The sequence below is a fragment of the Zingiber officinale genome, chromosome 7A, assembly GCF_018446385.1.
Source record: "Zingiber officinale cultivar Zhangliang chromosome 7A, Zo_v1.1, whole genome shotgun sequence".
NCBI classification, from domain to species: domain Eukaryota; kingdom Viridiplantae; phylum Streptophyta; class Magnoliopsida; order Zingiberales; family Zingiberaceae; genus Zingiber; species Zingiber officinale.
Genome location: NC_055998.1, coordinates 134632035 through 134654074, shown reverse-complemented (window position 1 = coordinate 134654074; position 22040 = coordinate 134632035). Strand labels below are relative to the sequence as shown.

The following is a 22040-nucleotide window of genomic DNA, read 5'->3' as shown; positions in this document are numbered from 1 at the left end:
GGAGAAATTATCCCCAGGGCTATAGTGCAGTGGCAGAGTATCCAAGTTGTCACTCAAGTACCCACGATTCGATCCCGAGCTATGACAAATTTATAAAAAAAATTTCTTTAAATGAGACGTCTACTAGACTTAGTAGCACTTTTTTACATTGAAAGAATAAAATAAATAATCTTGTAAGTAAAACAAATTACATGACTAAAAAGCTTTACAATCCACTAGCATTGACAAACTGTCTTTGCTCTTTTATTTATAACTTTCAAATAGTCAACAAACTCTTGTTCTATTGCGAGCCCAATCAATTGTTTGCATGATTGTGAAAACTTTTACCTAGCAATGAATTCATCGATCAATTCAATTATGTTTCCACTCAACTATTCCGCCAGTCAATAAATACTTCAGCCGACTCGCTCTTAAATACTTTAGTTGATTCATTTTGAATCTCAATTGGTTGACTTATTTAATCATGTAAACCATCTTACAGTTGTCACCTTATTCAGATGAGCAATCTTCTTCTAATTTCTATCGAAGATCAATCAACTGACTGATCTTTTGTTAATTGACTATGCAGTCAACTCCATTCCAAATAAAAAGATTTTATTTGCAAATAGATCATCCTAAGTTGCATCACCACTTCAACTGATTGAGACAATCTATAGTTAAGTTTTATCCAAACTCCCAAAAGTGCATATTGGAGTTTGAAATAAAATAAGCACTTGGAGGCTTTTGGGCACTAAACTATAAACATTCTAAATCTTACCTTCTACTTAAGTTGATAAGTACTCAAAGAATTCCAAGAGCTTTGATTAAGATTGAAAAGATTAAACTCTCAAAATCCTGAAGAGAGATGAGGATATATTGTTGTAAGTGAAATCCCATGTCGGACCATACTTGTAAGAATTTGTGAAAATCTCATTGACTACATCAAGGTGTAATGCTTACAGGTTGTAAACCTCAATTTATAGAAGCTTACCACATTATATCAAGTTTTAGAAAATGTTGTTTCCTATAGTGCCGCCAAAGCAATTGAATAGAAAAAACATGCGCTCTTGCAGATCTAATTTCCAACAAATAGAGTTAAAGTTCTAGGAGAATGGCTTGTCACACATCAATAACCTCCTGCTAGCATATGGACCTTCTGGAGTGTCACGCAGGTCAGTCTTCCAGTTCATAGCCTGTGTGATGTCCGAAATCTCTCCTATGATGTCTTTGGAATCACGAATAAGTACATGCCCACCTGGCCGGAGGATCCGATCCATCTCCAGTAAAATGACTGAGATATTGCACCTGAAAATAAGGGGGAAAATCATTCATAGCCTATAAGTTCCAGTACTGCTTAGTCTCATTGCAAACTTGATATCTTGAAAACAAATTGCAAATTGAATCACTTTCTTCCAGTGACTACGGAGATAGGATGATTTCAATGACATTTTTATTCACAGATAGTAGCAGTGATTCTGTAGATACCTCTTCTGCTCCATAGAGAATAGATCAGATGCGTGCAAAAAGTCATAAGTTCTTGGATATGTGTCAAATGGTTCACACCTGAAGACAAAAAATGATTAATATAGTAAAATAAAAAAGAATCCAGATAAATTTAACCGTGTGGAAATGTTTTTATGGCAGCAATCATCCAATGAGTTGATGGTATTAGAAAATATTGCAAGAGAAGTAGCTGAACTTAGGAATTGTTGCCTCTGAACACAAAAGACCCTTTAACATTGCATCGCAAGAAGAAAGTAATATCATTCAAGTCAGAATTTCTAGGTGTAACAGGAGTAAAGATATACCACTGCTATGCCAGAGTGAGCTATAGGGGAGTTTGATGAGTTGTTATGCTGTTTTCAGTAAAATTAAAAACTGAGAATATGCAGATGCTGAAGAAAATAAAATGCTTAACCATCAACATCAATTGAAATGGCAAGGTAGTAAAAGCCTATGAATACATTAAGAGCAGAACAGGTAGGTGAAATTTGCAAAAGACAGTAACTTCAGTGAAAGGTCTAAACTGATTACAGTAGCAACAATCAGGGTTTGCCAAAAATGCATCAAGCATACCAGTCATGGGTCACTCCTATAAGGCCACGATCATAAATCACTGGCAATGTATTTGGCTCGCTGATTGGGACTACATTCATTACCCAACAATCAAATTTTTGATTGATTAGTGCAACCGCAAACCTGCAACAAAATTGTGATAATTATTATCCTGCATAGCACCAGAATAAAACAGAATTACAGGGAGCATGTAAAAATCCTACTAGTAAACTTCACAAGCATAAAGAGGAAGATTAGTGTGCAGATTAAGAGTTTCATCAAGTAATACAAGATAGAGTTTCTTAAACTTCAACAATGGCACTCTACGCTCATTGACCTTATAGATGTTCTCACTTTTATACCCAATGATAAGTGTGAAAACAGAAGTATAAACACGCTGGTTCTGATATCACTGACCCGGGCATGCAGCCATGCAGGAAAGAATGTACACAAACACATGTAAAAACATTATCAACCCCCACAACAAAAAGATTATCAAGCCCCAGAAACAAGTAGGAAGTTATGGTTAATTAGTGCATTACAATTATATACAAACAATTAGCGATTGTTGGGAAAGACATTGAGATGAATGGATTTTGATCATTTTTATTTATATATAAGAAATAGGAAACTATTAAAGGAAATTACATGAAATGGTATTCGCTCAGTTTGTCGTAGCAACATCATGATCTAAAAAAGTCATAAGGAACCTAATCCACCAAGCCACCACCCTCGCCACCTCACCCGACCCCCTTTTGCATCCCTCCCTATTTTCTTTTTTCAAATCATTACCCTTTAAAATTTATTGTAATTTACCCCCACCACCCTAAGCTTGTAATCCTTGTGTCCACCACTCACTCTCAGCTATCAAATGTCCTATAGCTAACATTGAATTTTAATTGTATCATAAATTAGAAAAGTAATATAGAATTTGAGTTCCAAATAGTACATCAGACATGAGTTTGACTAACATAATCAGTCATAAAACTTAGGTATATTTGGCTTCATATAACTTGGAATTATGATTACCTTAGGATCAATTGTAGCAACACCACAAAAAATGCCTCTTCAACGAAATCAATCTTTTATTTTAATATAGAAAATTAGTTCAATGCAAATTACTGAATGGATAAAAGAAATACTCACCCTCCAAATCCAGCTCTCATATCCATTACATTTCGCAATTTCCATTGTTCCCAATGAAAAACACGAACATGGCCCTCCACAATTTCATTCCAGTACTGAGACTCTGCCTCAAAAATATCATTTCTTGCTATATAAGCATCCATGTCAACTTCTTGGAGTCTTTGTGGAGGCTCATGAGACCTAGCAGGCCAGGAAGAAACATTTGCTCCATATCCATTCTCAGGAAGGCGAGTAATGCATGCTTTTAGGCTAACATACCTGCAAGAAACATGGAGTAACTTGAGGAGGTATCTAAGAAACATACAGCATGTAGTACACTTTAAAAACATTGGAAATTATTAGCATGTAGAATTATCCCTATAAGATATTCATGAACTTCCAAAAGTACACAACTTTAAGAGGTTGCTTCTTGTTGAAAAGATGAGCTCAAATGTGGAAAACAGAAAGCTTCACTTCATTTGAGATTTTCATTCTAAAGCAAAATAATCCAATAAACATTTTTTAAAATAAAGGTGCTTGAATGCAGGGATCAAAAGAGGGAAAGCAGTCTATCTCAAAATACAAAAATCCAAACAACCATAAATTTGATGTCTAGCGTGCACATGACCAATGGAGATCATTTCTGGTCATTTGAATACTAGCCAATGGTGCTTAACAAGGATTTTCCACCAGCATGTCAAAGAAGTCAAGGATAGGTGTAAGGATGACATCTATTAGTTAAGACTTGAGAAACCTAGGTTGAGAATGTAAAACAACAGAGTTCACATTAACCACTAATTATTCATTTTTTACCATCCTATCCATGAGAAGCACTTTTAATAGAAAGTTCTTGAAGATACCAAACTTTGTTCGGCTGATCATCTGAATCACAAAGTTGAGGCTGGACTTCAGAGTTGCGACTCATGTAGCACAAGTTATTGAAAGGCTTCTGCCATATTGCTATGTAGCCCTCCTTCTTCACAAGTTGCCAACAAACACGAGATGTAAGGTCCTCCATATCTGTAAGTTTCAGAAGTGTCAAATTTCTAATTCAGAAGGAAAATTTTCATTTTTCCCCCTGAAGGTTATATCTTCTTTTCAAAATGGAAAAGCTCATCAATATACCCCCAAGAGTTTTCAAACTATTGTCATTTCACCCCTAAATATTAAACACAGTTGTTCACCTAATAGAATAACATGTACCATGCCACTTCTCCTACAACTAAATTAAGGATGTTAATGGTTCTGTGATGACATTACAGGAGTTCTAAAACACTAGGAATCTTGATGATTTTGAAACTTTGGAAGGTGTTTTGAAAAACAAGATAAACTCTAGCAGGTGAAATGAAAATTTTCAATTTAGAATGTAAAAGAAAATGTGTAAATAACTGATACCATTATGAAAACAGTTATGTGTGAAGATCCTAGAATACACGAAGTCCTAGATACCAACTAGTGAAGATCCTAGAATACACGAATACACTGGTCATTCTAGTGGATATAATAGGTCCAAATACACACATTATGAAAATTTGAGCATATTTTGGAAAGTTTACGACTCCATCCATGGCTATCCACCAAGTTATTCTCTATACACACTGCCCATTAGCACACCCAGACATAATTACTCAGGATGGTCCACTTGCTCCCATTTCTATCATTAGCTTAACTAACACACTTCCTATTGAGTGTGCCTATCTTCTTCGATTCTAAACTGTGATAGATGCTTCCTCTCAGTTGGATATCTTATATCTTCAGAATATCTCTACAGCACTTATTGATGTGCTATTATGTCTTTTACCAAGATCTTTGAATAAAGTGGCAACTGTCTTTATATGTCTAGTACCATCCACTCATTCTCTAATATCATCCATTCATTCTCAGTGTGTACTGTTCTACATCACTCAATTCACCTACCAATTCTTGTTTTAAATTAGAAGGTATTGAGGTGTATAGTTTCATCCTTATCACATTATGTGGAATGAATTGATTTCTCCAATTGTAATCCATTCAGAATGGGAATATCCATTATATACAAAATTACAATAGAAGAAAGAACAGGAAATTAATAGAGAATAGGAAACTAATTATTCTATACATTAAAAATTAATATCCTTCTAACTACATCCCTTGATTTCCTACTTACTATTTTATTTCAGTACAAGCTTCGAAAATTGTTCACAACTGTTCGACACGACTATTTATTTTGTACAAGTTGTTCACAATTGTTTGACACTCCTCCTCAAGCGGCGGAATAGATGTTTTCTATTCTCAGCTTGACTATAAGATCATGAAATCTAGAACTGTTCGATCCCTTTGTTAGCACATCAGCCAATTGTAGTTCTAAAGAGACATATGACATACATATTAATCGTTCCTCCAATTTTTCCTTGATGAAATGTCTACAACAACGACGACGACGACGACCAAGGCTTTTCCCACTAGGTGGGGTCGGCTGTATGAATCCTTTTACGCCATTGAGCTCTATCTCCTATTATATCATCATTTATATTTAAATAAATTTTATCTTATTTTATTGTTGCTAACCAAGTCTTTTTTGGTCTTCCTCTTCCTCGATTGATATGCATGTTTAGCATAATTTCACATCGCCTAATTGGAGCATTTATTGGTCCTCTAAGTACATGTCCATACCATCTTAAACGTGTCTCTCGGAATTTTTCCTCAATAGATACAACTCCGACTTTTTCTCTAATGCTCTCATTTCTTATTTTGTCCATCCTCGTATGTCCACACATCCACCTTAACATCCTCATCTCTGCAACTCTCATCTTCTGCTCATGTGCTCGAGTCATAGCCTAACATTCAGCTCCATATAACATAGCAGGCCTAACTGCGGTTTTATAGAACTTACCTTTAAGTTTAAGAGATACTTTACAGTCACATAAAACACTTGATGCTCCCCTCCATTTCACCCATCCTGCTTGTATTCTATGTAAGACATCTCTCTCAATCCCTCCATCGTTTTGCAAAAATGAGCCTAAATATTTAAATCTCTCAGTTCCTGGCAACTCGTCCTCTCCTATCTTAACAATTGTTTCATTAATTCTAATATTGGATCCATTGTACGCAACTTTACCCTGCTTTTTTTTTGTAAGAGGTTGTTTTCAGGATTCGAACCCGTGACCTTTTGGTCACAAAGCAACAACTTTACTGTTACGCCAAGGCTCCCCTTATTACTTCTAATATTGCTAAACTTAAATTCCATATATTCTGTTTTTAATCTACTAAGCTTAAAACCTTTCCCTTCTAGTGTTTCCCTCCAAGATTCTAGTTTAGCATTTACGTCTTCACATGTTTCATCAACCAAAATAATATCATCTGCAAATAACATACACCACGGTACTTTGTTTTTGAATGTGCATAGTGAGTTCGTCCATAATTAGTGTAAAAAGATAGGGACTTAGAGCTGATCCTTGATGTAACATATCTTTATTGGAAATGCTTCAGTTACTCCGCCCGAAATCTTTACTCTAGTCGTTACATCTTCATACATATCCTTAATTAGTTCAATATATATTACGCTAACACCTCTCTTTTCTAAAATTCTCCATATAATTTCTCTTGGGACTCTATCATAAGCTTTTTCTAAGTCAATGAATACCATGTGTAGATCTTGTTTTTGCTCCCGATATTTTTCAATTAATTGTCTAAGAAGATGTATAGCTTCTATTGTCGACCTTCCAGGCATGAACCCAAATTGATTTTCTGTCACTGTGGTATCCTTCCTTAATCTTTTTTCTATTACTTTTTCCCAAAGTTTCATAGTATGACTTATTAGTTTAATACCCCTATAATTTGCACAATTTTGTACGTCTCCTTGTTTTTATATAAGGGAATTAGAGTACTTATTCTCCATTGATCAGACATTTTTTTCGTTTTCAATATCATGTTAAATAATTTTGTAAGTCATTCAATCCCTTATTTCCCTAAGCACTTCCATACCTCTATCGGAATATCATCTAGTCCAACGGCTTTTCCATTATCCATCTCATTTAAAGTTTGTTTTACTTTTGAAGTTTGAATTCTACGATAAAAATTAAAATTTCTATACTCATTTGACCTACTTAAATTATCTAAGTTAAGTTGGTCACCTAAACCTTCATTAAAAAGTTGATGAAAATACCTCTTCCACCGCTCTTTTATTTCTCCATCGTTTACTAATACCCTATTACATTCATCTTTAATACATTTTATTTGGCTAAGATATCTTGTTTTCCTTTCTCTCACTTTAGCTATTCTATAAATGTCTCTTTCCCCTTTTCTTTTGTATCCAATTTTTGATATAATCGTTCAAAAGTTTCATTTTTTGCTTCACTCATTACTTTCTTAGCTTCTTTCTTGGCTATTGTATATTTTTTTAAGTTTTCCTCGTTCTTACAAATATATAATTCCTTATAAGCTATTCGTTTTTCCTTCACTTTCTCTTGTACTTTCTCATTCCACCACCAAGATTCTTTACCGAGTGGTGCATGTCCCTTTGACTCACCGAGTACATTCTTAGCTACCATTTTCAACTTTGATATCATCTTATCCCATGTTGTATTAGAGTCATCGTACATTTCACCTAATATTTGTACTTCTGCCTTCTCCTTAAATATATTTTGCTTCCCATCCTTGATGAAATGTCTATCAATTAAAATATGCTTAGTCCGATCATATTGAATAGGATTATGAGCAATATTGATAGCTGACTTATTGTGAGTTTCACGAAGCATTCTTATTTGATTTTAAAATCATCCAGAATAACCTTTAACCAGAGCAGTTCACATAATCCTTGAGCAATAGCCCTAAATTCTGATTATGCAAATGATCTTGTCACCATATTTTGCTTCTTACTCCTCTATATTACCAGATTACCTCTAAGGAAAGTACAATATCTTATAGTTGATCTTCAATCCACTAGAAACCTGCATAGTCTGCATTTGTGTAAGCTTCTAAAGCTAGCATCTCATTTCTCTTGAACAAAATTCCCTTTCCCAGAGTGTCTTTCAAGTAATGTAATACTCGATAAGCAGCTTGAAAGTGAGATTATCTTGGATCATACATGAATTGGTTGATTACACTCACAACATATGCTATGTCAAGTAATGTAATACTCGATAAGCAGCTTGTAAGTGAGATTATCTTGGATCATACATGAATTGGTTGATTACACTCACAACATATGCTATGTCTGGACAAGGGTGAGCAAGGTATATGAGCCTACCAACCAACCTATGATACATCCTTTTGTTTAGTTCTTCCTTAACTTCTCCTATCTTGTGATTTGGATCCATTGGACTAGAAATCAGCTCACACCCAATCTTACATGTTTCAGCTAACAGGTCAATCACATACTATTGCTGAGAAATAAAAATTCCTTTGGTAGAGTATGTTATCTCAATACCACGGAAGTACTTCAATTTGCTAGTTCCTTTATTTCAAACTCCTCTATCAATTTCTGCTTTAGGTCATATTTTTCCTTTTCATCATTTCCAGTTACAATGATATCATCTACATAGACTAAAAGAATCGTCACCTTCACTATAGTTCAGTGCTTAACGAAGAGAGTATGGTCCCCTTGGCTATGGTTATACCCAGATTTCTTCATGACTTTTGCAAATCTTCCAAACCATGCCCTAGGAGATTATTTTAGACCATAAAGAGTCTTTCTCAATTTACATACTCTATTACTTATATCCCCTACAAATCCTAGTGGGAGGTTCATATAAATTTCTTCATCTAAATCTCCATGGAGAAATTCATTCTGCATGTCATACTATATGAGTTGCCAATTGAAGTGTGCATCCAAAGATAGCATAATTTTGATGGTTTGCATTTTTGCAACTAGAACAAAGGTCTCGTGATAGTATAATCTTTTGCCACCAACCTAGCTTTATATCTCTCCAGAGTTTCATTTGCTTTGTAATTTAGTGTAACAATCCACTTACAATCAACAATGTTCTTCTCATTTGGCTTCTCAATAACCTCTCATGTCTTATTCTTTTCTAATGCATCCATTTCCTCCCTCATAGAATCTCTCCATGCCCTTTTTGACAATGCCTCATAAATAGTATTGAGAATAGTCATGGTATTTAGACTCACAATGAATCTTTTGTGGGTCAATCATAAAGGTTTAAGGGAAACATAGTGAGATAAAAGGTAGAGAGTGTTTGGTGCATTCTCTAATACATTTTCTAACCGCAATGGGAAGGTCAAGGCTATCTGTTAAGTCAGTGGATGATTCAGTAGGTTGTAAAGGTGGGTCAGATCTTATCATGATCCCAGTACAAGGGTCGAAGGTTTCTGGTTGAGGTTCTTGGACTTATATCGCTTCTGGAGCGGCCTTTCTCCTTGAATACAACTGAGGAATACTTAGAATATCACAAGAAACACTAGATGGAAAGGAAGATAGAAGTAACTCGCTAGATGGAATAGGAATAGTAGGTAATTCGATACGGACATGAGTAGGAGGAAGATCAAGAGCGTTAATGGGTTCAAATGACTCAGAAGTACTATCTTCTGTCATTAAAATCTCCCCCTAGGATAGGACTTGGAGAGTGGGCTATGTTTAAAGAAGGTAATATCATCCAAGATGGAAAACTTTTCAGATGAAGGGTGGTAACACTTGTACCCTTTTTGAGTGGATGGGTAGTCAAGGCAGATACATTTTATGGCACGAGGGTCTAGTTTACCTAATAGTGGACCATGGATATAGACAAAAGTAGTGCACTCAAAAATCCTAGAAGTAAGTATATTTGTGGTTCGGAAATGAGGATAAAAATCATTGAGGAGTTGCATGAGACTCTGTTAACGACTCGCGAGGGAAGTCTATTTATCATGTATGTGGCATTAAAGATAGCCTCTCCCCAATAGGATTTAAGGGCATTGTTGTGGAAAAGAATGACACGAGTAGTGTTGAGTAAATGTCCATTTTTCCTTTTTGCTATTCCATTCTATTGGGGTGTATGAACACAAGACGAATCATGTATAATCCCCTGGGATTGGAAATAGGAGGACAAGGTTTGGTTAGCGTTATCGGTTCTAATGCTTTCGATTTTCACTCCAAATTGATTTTGAATCATTAAGTGGAAATTAAAAATAATAATACTCACATCATATTTTTGTTTGAGGAGAAACGACCATGTAACCCGAGTGCAATCATAAATTAAGGAGAAGCCATCGAGACACAGAAACATTGAGAATATTAGGACCACATATGTCACTATGAATAAATGAGAGGGAGTAGAACTTCTTTTATTGCTAATAGGAAAGGGTACACGAGAATGTTTTGCGAATTCACAAACATCACACTGAAATTCAAAAACATCCTATCCTTGAAAAAGATGAGGAAAGATGACCTTTAAAACTCTAAAAGAGGGATGACCAACACGTTTGTGATTCAACCAAATGTTATCTTTATTGGACTATGAAAGGACAAAGACATTATTCTTCTTAGTGGATTCAAAGTAGTAAAGGCCACTATATTCCTTAGCAAGTCCAATCCTCCTCCCCGAGTCCTGATCTTGGAAAACACAATAAGAAGGGGAAAAAATGGCATGATAATGAAGTTTAGTAATTAATGGCATGACAATGAAGTTTAGTAATTAATTTTTGAACAAAAACAAAGTTGGCAGACAGTTTTGGTACATGAAGAACATTTTTAAGGATAAGGCTAGGCGTAAGGTGAGCATTTCCAAAACCAACAATAATAGCTAAAGATCCCTTTGCTACTACAATTTTTCTGTTACTTGAGCTAGGGTTATAAGTGTGAAAACTTTGAGAATTGGGAGTCATATGGTCTGTGGCACCGAAGTCTATTATCCATGAGTTATCAAAAAAATTGTTTAAGATATTCATACAAAAAGGGAGTAAGGGCATACATGAGAGAGTTAGTTTCTCAATTTCTACATTGTTGAATCCGCCTAGGAAATGCAGAAATGCAGAAGCAGAGAATTAGCAATGAAGGCTTAATGCTTTGATACCATGTGGAATGAATTGATTTCTCCAATTGTATTCCATTCAGAATGGGAATACTTATTATATACAAAATTACAATAGAAGAGAGAATAGGAAACTAAATATTCTGTACATAGAAAATTAATATCTTTCTAACTACATTCCTTGAATTCCTACTCTGTGCTCACAGTTGTTTTATTTCTGAACAAGCTGTAAAAATTGTTCACGGCTGTTCAAACTGTTCATTCGACACAGCTATTTATTCTGTATAAGCTGAGAAAGTTCACTGTTCGACACTTTCCTTTGTTATCTTATTTGTGTTTGATTTCCCTTTGAATATATTAGACAGTAAGTTTAACCTTTAACTTGCTCCATAACATTTACTGTAAATTTTGTTCACATTCAAGATTCACAAAAAAGGAAAGGTAATTAGCATTAGGAATGAGCCTCGAGATTAGCGACTATCCATACCACCTTTGTATGTTCTTGTGGCTATATCCTATACCTCCTCTACCTGGCTCACTTGACTCTTTAAATCCTCAAAAGATGGCATCTCATTTATTGAATCTTAAATTTATTCAGTGAGTCTTGATACTCACTAAAACATGTTAAATCTATGATTTCTGACAAACTTGTTTCTATTTCATTCTCTTTAGAGTATTTCGATATTTGGGAAATGTTTTATTCACCTTTATTTATTAAGAATGAATTGGCTTTTCTTAAATTAAAAAAATATGAATTTTTTTTTCCATGTTTCTATGTTGCGAAAGGGAACTTTGGTACAAAGTAAAGTTGTTGCCATGTGACCTTATAGCCATGGGTCCTCTTGCAATGCAGCGTCATGGTGCGTACAATAGACCCAATGTAATCCGACCCTTCCCTGGGACCCCACATTGATAGGAGCTTCGTGCACTGAATTGCCCTTATATTTCTATGTTGCCAAAGAATCCCAATTTAACGTATTTGTTAAGGTGTTAAGGAGCAATTATGCTAAGAATATTTATCTGGCTTCTTTCAATCCTTTATTTCTAGACAAGAAATTCTCTTTATCAATCATATATCCTTATGCATCCCAACAACAGTGGTATAACAGAATCGTTTAGTTGAAAAAAAAAAAGAATTATCATTTAGTTAAATATTGCTCTACACTTTTCATTGACATGGAGTTCCATTGAGGATTTTAGATGATGTTATTCTCACAGCATATCAATTTATAAACTGCATGCCTCTTATTCTCTATGGTCAAGTTCCTATATTGTCTTGTTTCCTCATGTTCCTATCAATTATCTTGCAACCAAGGTCTGTATTTCTTTCATAATTCTTCTCTCTTGGCAAAGATACCCTCTCATCTATAACGGTTGTCTTCTTATTACACTCGACTCGAAAAAAAAGGTATCATCACTAGAAACATCACCTTTGAATCCACTTAGTCTTTTCAGGCTACTCATCCACCTGCGAGTCTATTAATTTTTTCATCAATACCATCATCATTAAAGCCTCCACCAATGAGAACTTACTTTATAGTTGACCGTCTAGAGATTCCTTTGCTCACTCAGCCCCAGGTCCTATTCAATATCCAACCTCTGATTTTGATTTTCCAAATGCTCACCAGAAAGGCACTTTACAGTTGACTACCTCTCTTCTCATTTTTCATTTCCCATCTTATATTGCATTCTCACCTAACTATCTTCCCTTAATTTTTCTTTCATTTCACAATTTTATCCTAAGATTGTTTAGATGCGCTTGCACATCCACAATAAAGAAAAACTAGGGTCAAGGAAATGTATTTTGCATTCTGATGCCTACATGAGATATAGATTAATCCCCCTTATTCCTCAGAGATCTGGATGCTTCCTCTAATATGACACTAAAAGTTGAGTCTTCCGGTTGCTCTAGTATCAATGGTATCTCTTCCTACTCACTTTTAGATGATGACATGGATGGTCTTGTCTCCCATCTCGGTTGTTGAGTACCTATTAACTTCCGAGTTGTCCTCTTAGATCAATGGGGGCAACTCCTGGGGCTTCACCTCCTTTTGTGTCGATGAAGGGATTTCGTGGAGTTTGATCAACTTGCTCCACAATTCATGTTCGCTTTTGTACTCTATCTCGCACAATATATTTTCATGCAAAATATGTATTTATTAATTTCATTACCTTGTTGTTCACCTCAAAACAAGTGCTTCTTTGTCCAATTTTCCTTGCTTAAGATTCTTCCTTTATTATCCTTCGGAGCTTCAAAGCTTTTCCTCAAGGCAAGCCATTCATCAAGAAAATCTCCATCATTGATCTTCAATGGTTGAAGTCTCCTAATTTGAATGGTGGTAGAACTCACATATCACAGCCGAATCCATCTCCAAACTCTTATCGGATTTGGTGGATTCTCCTTTTAGAGTTGTTGCTTAAGGCAATTAAGCCTCTTTGGAGAAGAGGAGCCACGTGCTCTAATACCAACTATAAGATCGTGTAGCGTGACTAGAAGGGGTGAATATGCATGTATTTTTCTTTTCGTTCATTCATTCAATTTTGTGTTTCTACAAAATATTAATATGCAGCGGAAATATAGAAAAACCAAACAAACAAACAAATACAAAACCAATTACAAACACAATAAAAAGTGGTTTGGAATCCTCGATTCCTATTTCACTGCATATGACCCCTTGGTGGGTTAACTTTAGTGACACTTTTATCTTTTCTCCTTTCTAGACACCTCTCAGTGGTAGAGAAAATGAAAAATACAAGCCAATATTAGTCCCTATTCTTTAGGGCCAACACTAGAAAACAAAACTACGAGCCAATATAATTAAATGATAATAATACAAAAACTTAAATTCTTGAAATGAATGGCTCCTTGTCATTGTAGATGGCTGTAAATTTACTCAACTAGGCCCTGAAAACAGCAGCACTCTTCTTGGAACTAAACACGAGCAATTGGTGATAAAATTTCTATGAGATTGAATTATATAAAGTTGTACTCAACTACAATCAATTTTTTTTAGTACTAACTGCTTCAACTAAAATTACTTCTTAGACGACTAGATTCAACCATGTACATCACCTCATTTGGATCTTACCGACTTTGTTTTAGTCTACTAGAATGTCACTTTAGTCAACTAGACTAGACTAGACTAGATAAAATTTAAGACCAAATCTTTTGTTGCAACCGCATCATCTAATGATGCAGCTTTTAGTCGACTAGAATGTCACTTTTAATCGACTAACCATGTTAGTCGATTAGAATGTTATTTCTAATCAAATAGTACGTCTGCCTAGAGTTCACTCTTCTAAAACTTCCACATATGCCTAGAGTTCACTCCTCCGAGATTACGTTTGCCTAGAGTTCACTCTTCCAAAACTTCCACAATTATTAAATATTTGCTCACCTTTGACCTACTTGGACTTCCTGACATATGTCTAACCTTAGGTCAATCTTAACTTGTCAGAACTTCCTATCAACCAAGTGTCTCTAGAACTTGAACGCCACTTAACATATTGCTTAAACATCAAAGCCCTTATTCATGGTCAACCTTTGACCAATTAGTCAACAAGGATCAAAGGATGATTGCACCAACAAATCTCATACACCAACCAACTAGCTCCCCTGACTTCGACAACATCTATGGCCGAGTTCACCTAAGTTGTCATGCACCTCGTCTCTTGTACACACATCACTCCACTCACATCCCTCGTAGAATTTTTCCAAGCCTCAAAGTCTTCTCACGTCAAGTTGCTCGTCTATTGGATACAACTAGTCCTCAGCTCCTCCTCATGTCATCCTTCGTACCTTTGCTTACGTAGTTCACCTCCCTAACTTTACATGCTTCGATGTTCCTCGTCCTACAATCCCTCAAATGCTAACACCATCTTTGTCTAATCTCCACGAGCCCCATTCTTTGTCCGTGACATCCTTCTTTAATCTCCAAGGAGCTTGAGCCATCGAATCAATAAACACCTTGACCACTCCAAATCAACCTACATATATGATAGATCCTATGCAACGTAATACACAAGTAGATTATGAAACAAATCTAATATGAGCCCTTTTCCCAACTCGTTAAAGCAATTAGCTGCATTACCACAATAGGGGACAAAAGCTACAACAATTTTACCTTTTTAATGATTAGCAATCCATTTAAATTAGCTATAAGAAAACAGGATATAAAGAAAGTTTCAAACACATGACAAACTCCCCCTTCACCAAAGCTCCCCTTGAGTTAGGAATTGCCGAAAAAAATGCTACTTATGGAGAATAAAGACTAACTTAACCCCTTATACTTTGGAGAAACCTATTAATATATAGTACCACTTGGGGTATTGATTCTCTCGGCCATATGTCTGCTGATACACAAACCATCAATTGACAAAACAATGAAACACTTGGGGTGTGGCTCCCCTAACTTCAACCACATCTATAGTCGAGTCCGCCTAAGTTGTCATCTACCCATCCCTTATATGTAAGCCACTCCACTCACATCCCCCATGGGGTTTCTCTAAGGTATTCTCAAGTCATCAGTCATGTCATCCTTGGATATATCGAGCCCTTGGCTCTTCATGTCATCCTTCATGCCTTCGCTTAAGTTGTTCACCTCCTCGACTTTGTCGTTCTCTAGTGCTCCTTGTCTTGTCGTCCCCAAATGTCTGCACCATCCTTCTTCGATCTCTATGCACTTCAATCAAATTGTAAAATTGCAAGTTTTCCTCGAAGAAGCCCCACAACTCCTTGGTAATGTGAACACTCTCACCCTAATTATAGAAGCAACAACTGTCACTCATTGCAACAGAAATCACGATGTCAACAATGTAGTTCTTACCAGATTTGTTTTTTGTCACCACCTCAATTCATTGTTGCTTCAATAATCCAATTCCTCCACATTGTTGCCTTGATCGGATGTTGATAGTATCTATTTTTCCTCCGACTTACAGATCTTTGACTTATATTCCCCTTCCCATAATTAACATTAAGAACTAAATATGATCCCTTCTGTTGCATTGTGTGTCAATTGAGGGAGCATGACCAACCAAGAGAATAGCCCATAGTGCGAGAGGTATGGGTGGCACACAATCATTTACCTTATGTCGATTAGTCTTGCGTGCTAGTGTAAGGTCGAAACAAAAAATTTCAACTGTGGCAATGGCACAACTCTACATTTGATTACATGCTCACCTCTACATGTGAACTCACTAGAATTAAAGTTAGGATTGGCAAATATTGAGTGAGATATCAATGTATCCCAAATCAACCTAATTTTACTAAACTTTTAATTAATTCATCCTATCAAATTTCAGTTTTACTCAATTTTAAATATTTTAATTTATTTTCTAGTGGAATCTAACTTAATTCTAGCCTTTTTTTAAACCTCTAGTTATCAAACTTATCAATCTTCATGAGATAATTAATTTATCAAGAAACATTGAACTGGGCTATGTTGATATCAATCTGAACTTCAGTGATATGCCTCTTTATCAACTACTGACAATCATATTTATGGTAGATTATATACATAGAGCATGCTCTATGAGTATTGATACTTTGGCAAATTTTGATAATATTTCAATAGTAAAGTTATGTTTAGGGTGATTATCAACAGAAGATTACTCTTAACTAGAAAAGGTAAGATTTTTTAATGTGTTAAGGTAGATCTCAAAATTTGCTGGATGTGACAGAATATAACTATCAACTGCAGTAAAAGTTGAATTTTCAATATAAGTATGAAGGTGAATTTCGTCAGTACATGTTCTCCTTCAACCCCTATAAACTTCAAACCTCTACTCCAATAAGCTAAATGTGACAGAATATTTACAGAAACAAACAGAATAGGGAAGCATGGTAATAACTTCATATTTGCAGCCAGTGAATTTTGACATGAAAAAAAATTGACACTCAACTATAGCATTAGGACATACCTTTCCATGCCGCTTGTTGGGCTTCCTCATGCTTATAAACAGGTTGTGCTGCCCAAACAAAGTAACCACCAGCTCTGAGCAATCTGTTGACCTCAAGAAGCAGAATCCCATCTTAACCATTTGTGAACAAACTGATTAGTACATCAGTATAGTTGAAACAGAAAAGCTATGAAGAATTTGTTCAAGCATTACACAACTATAATTAGAAATAGCATAATTACTATAAATACTTGACAAGATAAAGTGAAAAAGAAATGCAGATAGTGACAATTACTGGATAGATTCTTCATCATAGAAAATAAAATTCAGGTATGCCCCAATAAAATGTAGAACTACTTACCATCACGGGTCCAGTTTATTCTGCATCTTGAACAATGAATTAGATCAAATGCCTGGCTTGGATATGGCAAGCGATGAGTTGCAAAAGCTACTACCATTGCAGGTACTCCACGTTCAAGAGCAAACTGAATCTGATTTTCATGGACATCTTTTGGAGCTATTGACATGGTGATCACGCTCCGTGAAAGTAAAAAAGCACCAAAGCTAGCTACACCGCATCCAACATCAAGAGCAACTCTTGTACGATTACCAAATGCAATTTCTGGAACCATCTAAAGTTTGTCCAAGAAATAAGTGCACTGAATACACAGGATAAATTTAACCATACATAGGATAATGAAATATTATTACCTGGGAAATTTGATCTAGGTACTCATTTGCTCCATGGATAAATTGAGTCCCACCACCTGGAAATTTGAACTTATCTTTCTCCCTAGATATCCAATTTTGTCCTCCTTTATCTTCAACCAGCCGTGTGTGGGGCACATTGCTAAACCATACCTAAGTGCAAATTTTCAGGAAAATATCAGAAGCATAACAAAACAGCCAATGTTGGTCTTAAGTCCCAAAGCTTCAGAAGAATGGACCTTAGCAGTATTTGATACAAGGCCAGATCATCGCCTATAACTGCCATGATAAATTCTAATCTTCCTAGTACCTTGACATGCAAAGAATACGGCCAAGAGGTTGTTGAGAAAGGATCTATCACATCAACGCTTGAAAGTAATGCAATATAACATTTTTTTCTCCCATTGTTATGAGTTGGTGTGGTTAAAGAAGTTAATCATGATTAAATTAGGTTAGCAACTTTAAATAAACTTACTTTTGGTGTGTTTAACTTTAGGAAAAGGTATTAATTTTTTTTTAAGAATCGTTTACATATTATCTGTAGAACTCATGAGAAAACCCTAATTTAAGGTACCAAGGTGTAACTAAACTAGGAATTTGAAGGGCATGGCCTAGGCCTAGGAGGGTGGTTATTCGAATCAGTGCGAGTCCAACCAACCTGGCCTAGATCGAGCTATGGCGGGCCACACACCACCTAGGTCAATCTTGGCCTTGACACATTACAAGTACAAGCACATGCCTGATTGGTTCAAACTGACAAACCAAATAAAAACTATTTATTTAAAATTTTAAGAAATTCTTAAAATAGAACTTTAAAAAAATTAATATAAGAAATTATAAAGAAAAGTTTAAATTTATTAAAAATATAGAATTGGAATAAAAAATTATAAAGTATATATGTTAGTTTATGAGACACTGAGAAATGAAAACGAAATTATGAGCTTGAGATACAAACGAGATTCTATTTGCACGAGGGGTGAGAAACAAGTTTAAACAATTTATATGGTAATGATCATAATTCCATTCAAATTTTATTTTTTTTTAAATCTTGTAGGGGTATTTAAGTCATTTGGCTCCATTTAAAGGGGGAAAATAGAGGAAACTAGCCAAGGTCTATGTTGTTCCAAACCAAAACTATATCAAGTATAAACTGACCACTACATATGAGAAAATTAACAGCTGGTATGGCCCAATTCGTCCATGTCTGACCTATTTACGGAAAGGCCATGTCGAGCACAATCTAATTAGTGTCAAGTCAAGCATGAGCTAAGCCAAGCACCATCTAATGGTTACTTGAATCAATTAGTAGATTTCTCTGCTATAGCCCTTAAGTTCCTTAAATTATCCAACTATTGTAGCACAACTCTATCAGATCAATAGCTCCTTCCGACTTTCCTACTATAGCATTAGTCAACTGTCAAATTAACTCAGCCTTAACAGAAATATTCTATTCATTGGATGATTACTCTAAGTCGACTGAAGATTTAATTCAGTTCACCAATGAATTACAATCACGTCCAATTGACTAGAGCCCCAACTATGATCATCTTAATAATCAAATATTGTATAGCTGACCCTCTCCTAAATATACATGTCTCCTTACTCTCATAATTCTCATACTAGAGCTTGACTTCGCCACTAAGGTTGACTACCACTAGACTTACTCATCCCTTAGATGCATCATGCCCTCAACTCACTCTATGCACCATCAATGACACTTCAACTATGTAGTTCACCTTCTTCTTCCAACTATCATTAGCGTTGCATCCTCGTATTATGGAACCTCATATGTCCTATAATATCCTTCTCCGCTCACAAGCTACTAAGCCAACCAACTTGGTAACAATCATGCTCCATGAGCTGCTCCAACACCACCTCAATATTTCTCATCCTATGATTTCTTGGATACCTCATACAAGTTTCTTTGAACTTCATTGGACCTATAAGTCATTGAGTATGTGCCCTTACCTACCAAGTCATTATCAACTCTCAACATCGTGAAGTTACACTTTCTCCAAGCTCTAAAAGTGTACTGCACCCATATAAAATACAAATGCAAGGCCTAATTTAAACTCTTTGCACGTATATCAAAATTTAAGGTTGAATTCAACCTCTTAGAGCACAATTGCATTAACAAACACATAGGCTAACACGGAGTTAAGAAACTACTTGCTAGAGTGGTCATGCTCTGAGGTTTCATCTTGATGTGATATCCACAATTCAGTGGAAGCAAAACATCCTTGGCCTAAACTTGTCAATGAGGTTGGTGAGACCCATGGTTGTCAAAATCAATCAATACTGATAGAGATTGCCCAAGTTGAATTGGTATCTTAAAAGGTTTATCGATCTTTCTCGAGGAATCAATCATCTCACAAATTTTCTTTAAAAAAAAAAATAGAGATTAAAAGAAATTAGAAAATAGATTAAAATGGAAGTTAAAAAAAAAGATATAGGTCAAAACTTTGTCAAGCTAAATTAATTTTGACAAACATGGCCAATCTACGAATTCTTTTGAATCTTAGCTTTAAAACAATTCTTACAAGAGAGGGAGACAACTTTAGTTACTCTTGTAAATTCTATCTTAAATTCCTCATGTACTCAGCCACTATAATTTCTTGCAAGATTAACAAAATAGCTTTATTGTTACATGCAATTTGTCACAAAGTAGTCAAAGTACCTCATCTATATCTTCTTTATCTAGTGTCAATCAAGAGATGAGACTATTGATTGAGAGAGAATATACTACCTCTCTAGCTCTCTCAATCAACACTACCTCAAAACCACTTCTCAACCACAACCAAGCCTTTATCCCACTAAGTGAGGTCGATTCATACATAACATCCGCTTATATTTTACGCTGGCTAGCAATCTAATACAACCCTCCTTTATCCAGACTTAAAATCAACCATGGTGGAATTTACTTCTCTTTGTATAAAAACAAAGGGGAAGTACAAAGTTGTGTGAATTATAGGGACATTAAGCTAATGAGTTATATCATGAAACTTTGAAAGGGAGTGATTGAAAAAATAAGTTACATAGTATATATTGTTTGCATATGACATTGTTTTGGTTGATGAGACATGAAAGTAAATGCTAGGTCAAATCTTAGCAAGAAATACGGGAAGCAAAAGGTCTAAGGTTTAATAGAGTGAAGACAAAATATATGAAATTTAAGTTTAGCCAATTGTTAACATAGGATATGACGAGTTGCATGTACCTAAAAGCTTTAAGTATGTAAAATATTTTTTGCAGAAAGAAGGAGAGATTGATAAAGATATTTTACATAATCATAAATAGGATGGCTAAAATGGAGAAGAGCATCAAATATTCTTTATGATCGTAAGATACCTCTAAAGCTTAAAGGCAAATTTCAACAAAAAAAAAAACTAGACCTTATAGATTATATCAAGTTTAATGTTGAGCTATGAATCGAATACACTAGTAGAAGATGAGAATTACAAAGATGAGGATATTAAGGTAGATATGCAAATATACAAGGATAGACATCAGAAAGAAAGTCGAGATTGTATCTATTAAAGAAAAACTGAAGATGCGTTTAAGATGAATGAATATGTACTTAGGTCTAATAAATGCCCCGGTTAAGTGACGTAAGACTATAACAAATGCGCACATTAATCAAGGAAGAAGGAGACCAAATAAGGCTTTAATTAGCAATGATAAAATAGGATAAATTTTATTTAAATATAGATAATGATATTGTAGAGGTCAAGCCCAATGGCATAGGAGGATCCAAATAGCCAAGCCCACTTAGTAAAATAAAGGCTTGGTTATTGTTATTGTATTTAATTACTTTCCATTAATGTAATACAAGAAATAAATATTTTTATATTTTTAATTATTGATTCTATATTAACACAACATAATATATCAGCTAAAAATCTATAAGAAATGCACTTAGTTTTCTATAATTTTATTTTATTAAATAGTGACAATGAAAATTTGATATTACCAACCTAAAAATACAAGAACATAATTTCATTGATACTAAGGCCAATCTAATTATCCAACTTTACTATTCATTAGTTTTATTATGTTATTAATGTTAATATTTCATAAGACATAATATAGATCCTTATTATGAATAAAAGTCATTTTGTCCTCGCTTATATCAAATTGTTTAATTTTTTCTATTTCTGCTAATGTTTCCAATTTCGTTAATATAATTGATTCAATATAGCCAATATTTAAATTTTTTACCATATAACACCAATACCAATTTTGTAACCATGGTGTGGCATGTGTGCAATTTATACATTGAATAGTAAGCAACAAGCGACTTTGTGGATGTGTTGCATGTTCGCACATGACGAC

General features: G+C 35.0%; 1 protein-coding gene across 1 annotated transcript; it reads right to left on the bottom strand.

Annotated features, from left to right (window-relative positions):
• Positions 1 to 888: 888 nt before the first annotated feature.
• LOC122002702 (probable methyltransferase PMT12) lies at positions 889 to 17875 on the bottom strand. Its single transcript, XM_042557977.1, has 8 exons — positions 17712 to 17875; positions 17362 to 17632; positions 17022 to 17132; positions 4020 to 4179; positions 3181 to 3438; positions 2056 to 2178; positions 1465 to 1542; positions 889 to 1284 (listed from the first exon to the last, which is right to left on the bottom strand). The coding sequence occupies exons 2-8, from the start codon at positions 17630 to 17632 to the stop codon at positions 1083 to 1085; spliced, it is 1203 nt and encodes a 400-aa protein (XP_042413911.1). The 5' UTR covers positions 17712 to 17875; the 3' UTR covers positions 889 to 1082.
• Positions 17876 to 22040: the final 4165 nt, after the last annotated feature.

Coding starts and splice junctions, on each gene's coding strand:
- LOC122002702 (XM_042557977.1), bottom strand. CDS start 17,632: ATGGTTCCAGAAATTGCATTTGGTAATCGTACAAGAGTTGCTCTTGAT. Junction 3,439..4,019: donor GATCAGCCGAACAAAGTTTG/GTATCTTCAAGA, acceptor TGTTTCTTGCAG/GTATGTTAGCCTAAAAGCAT. Junction 1,543..2,055: donor ATAGGAGTGACCCATGACTG/GTATGCTTGATG, acceptor TTTTGTCTTCAG/GTGTGAACCATTTGACACAT.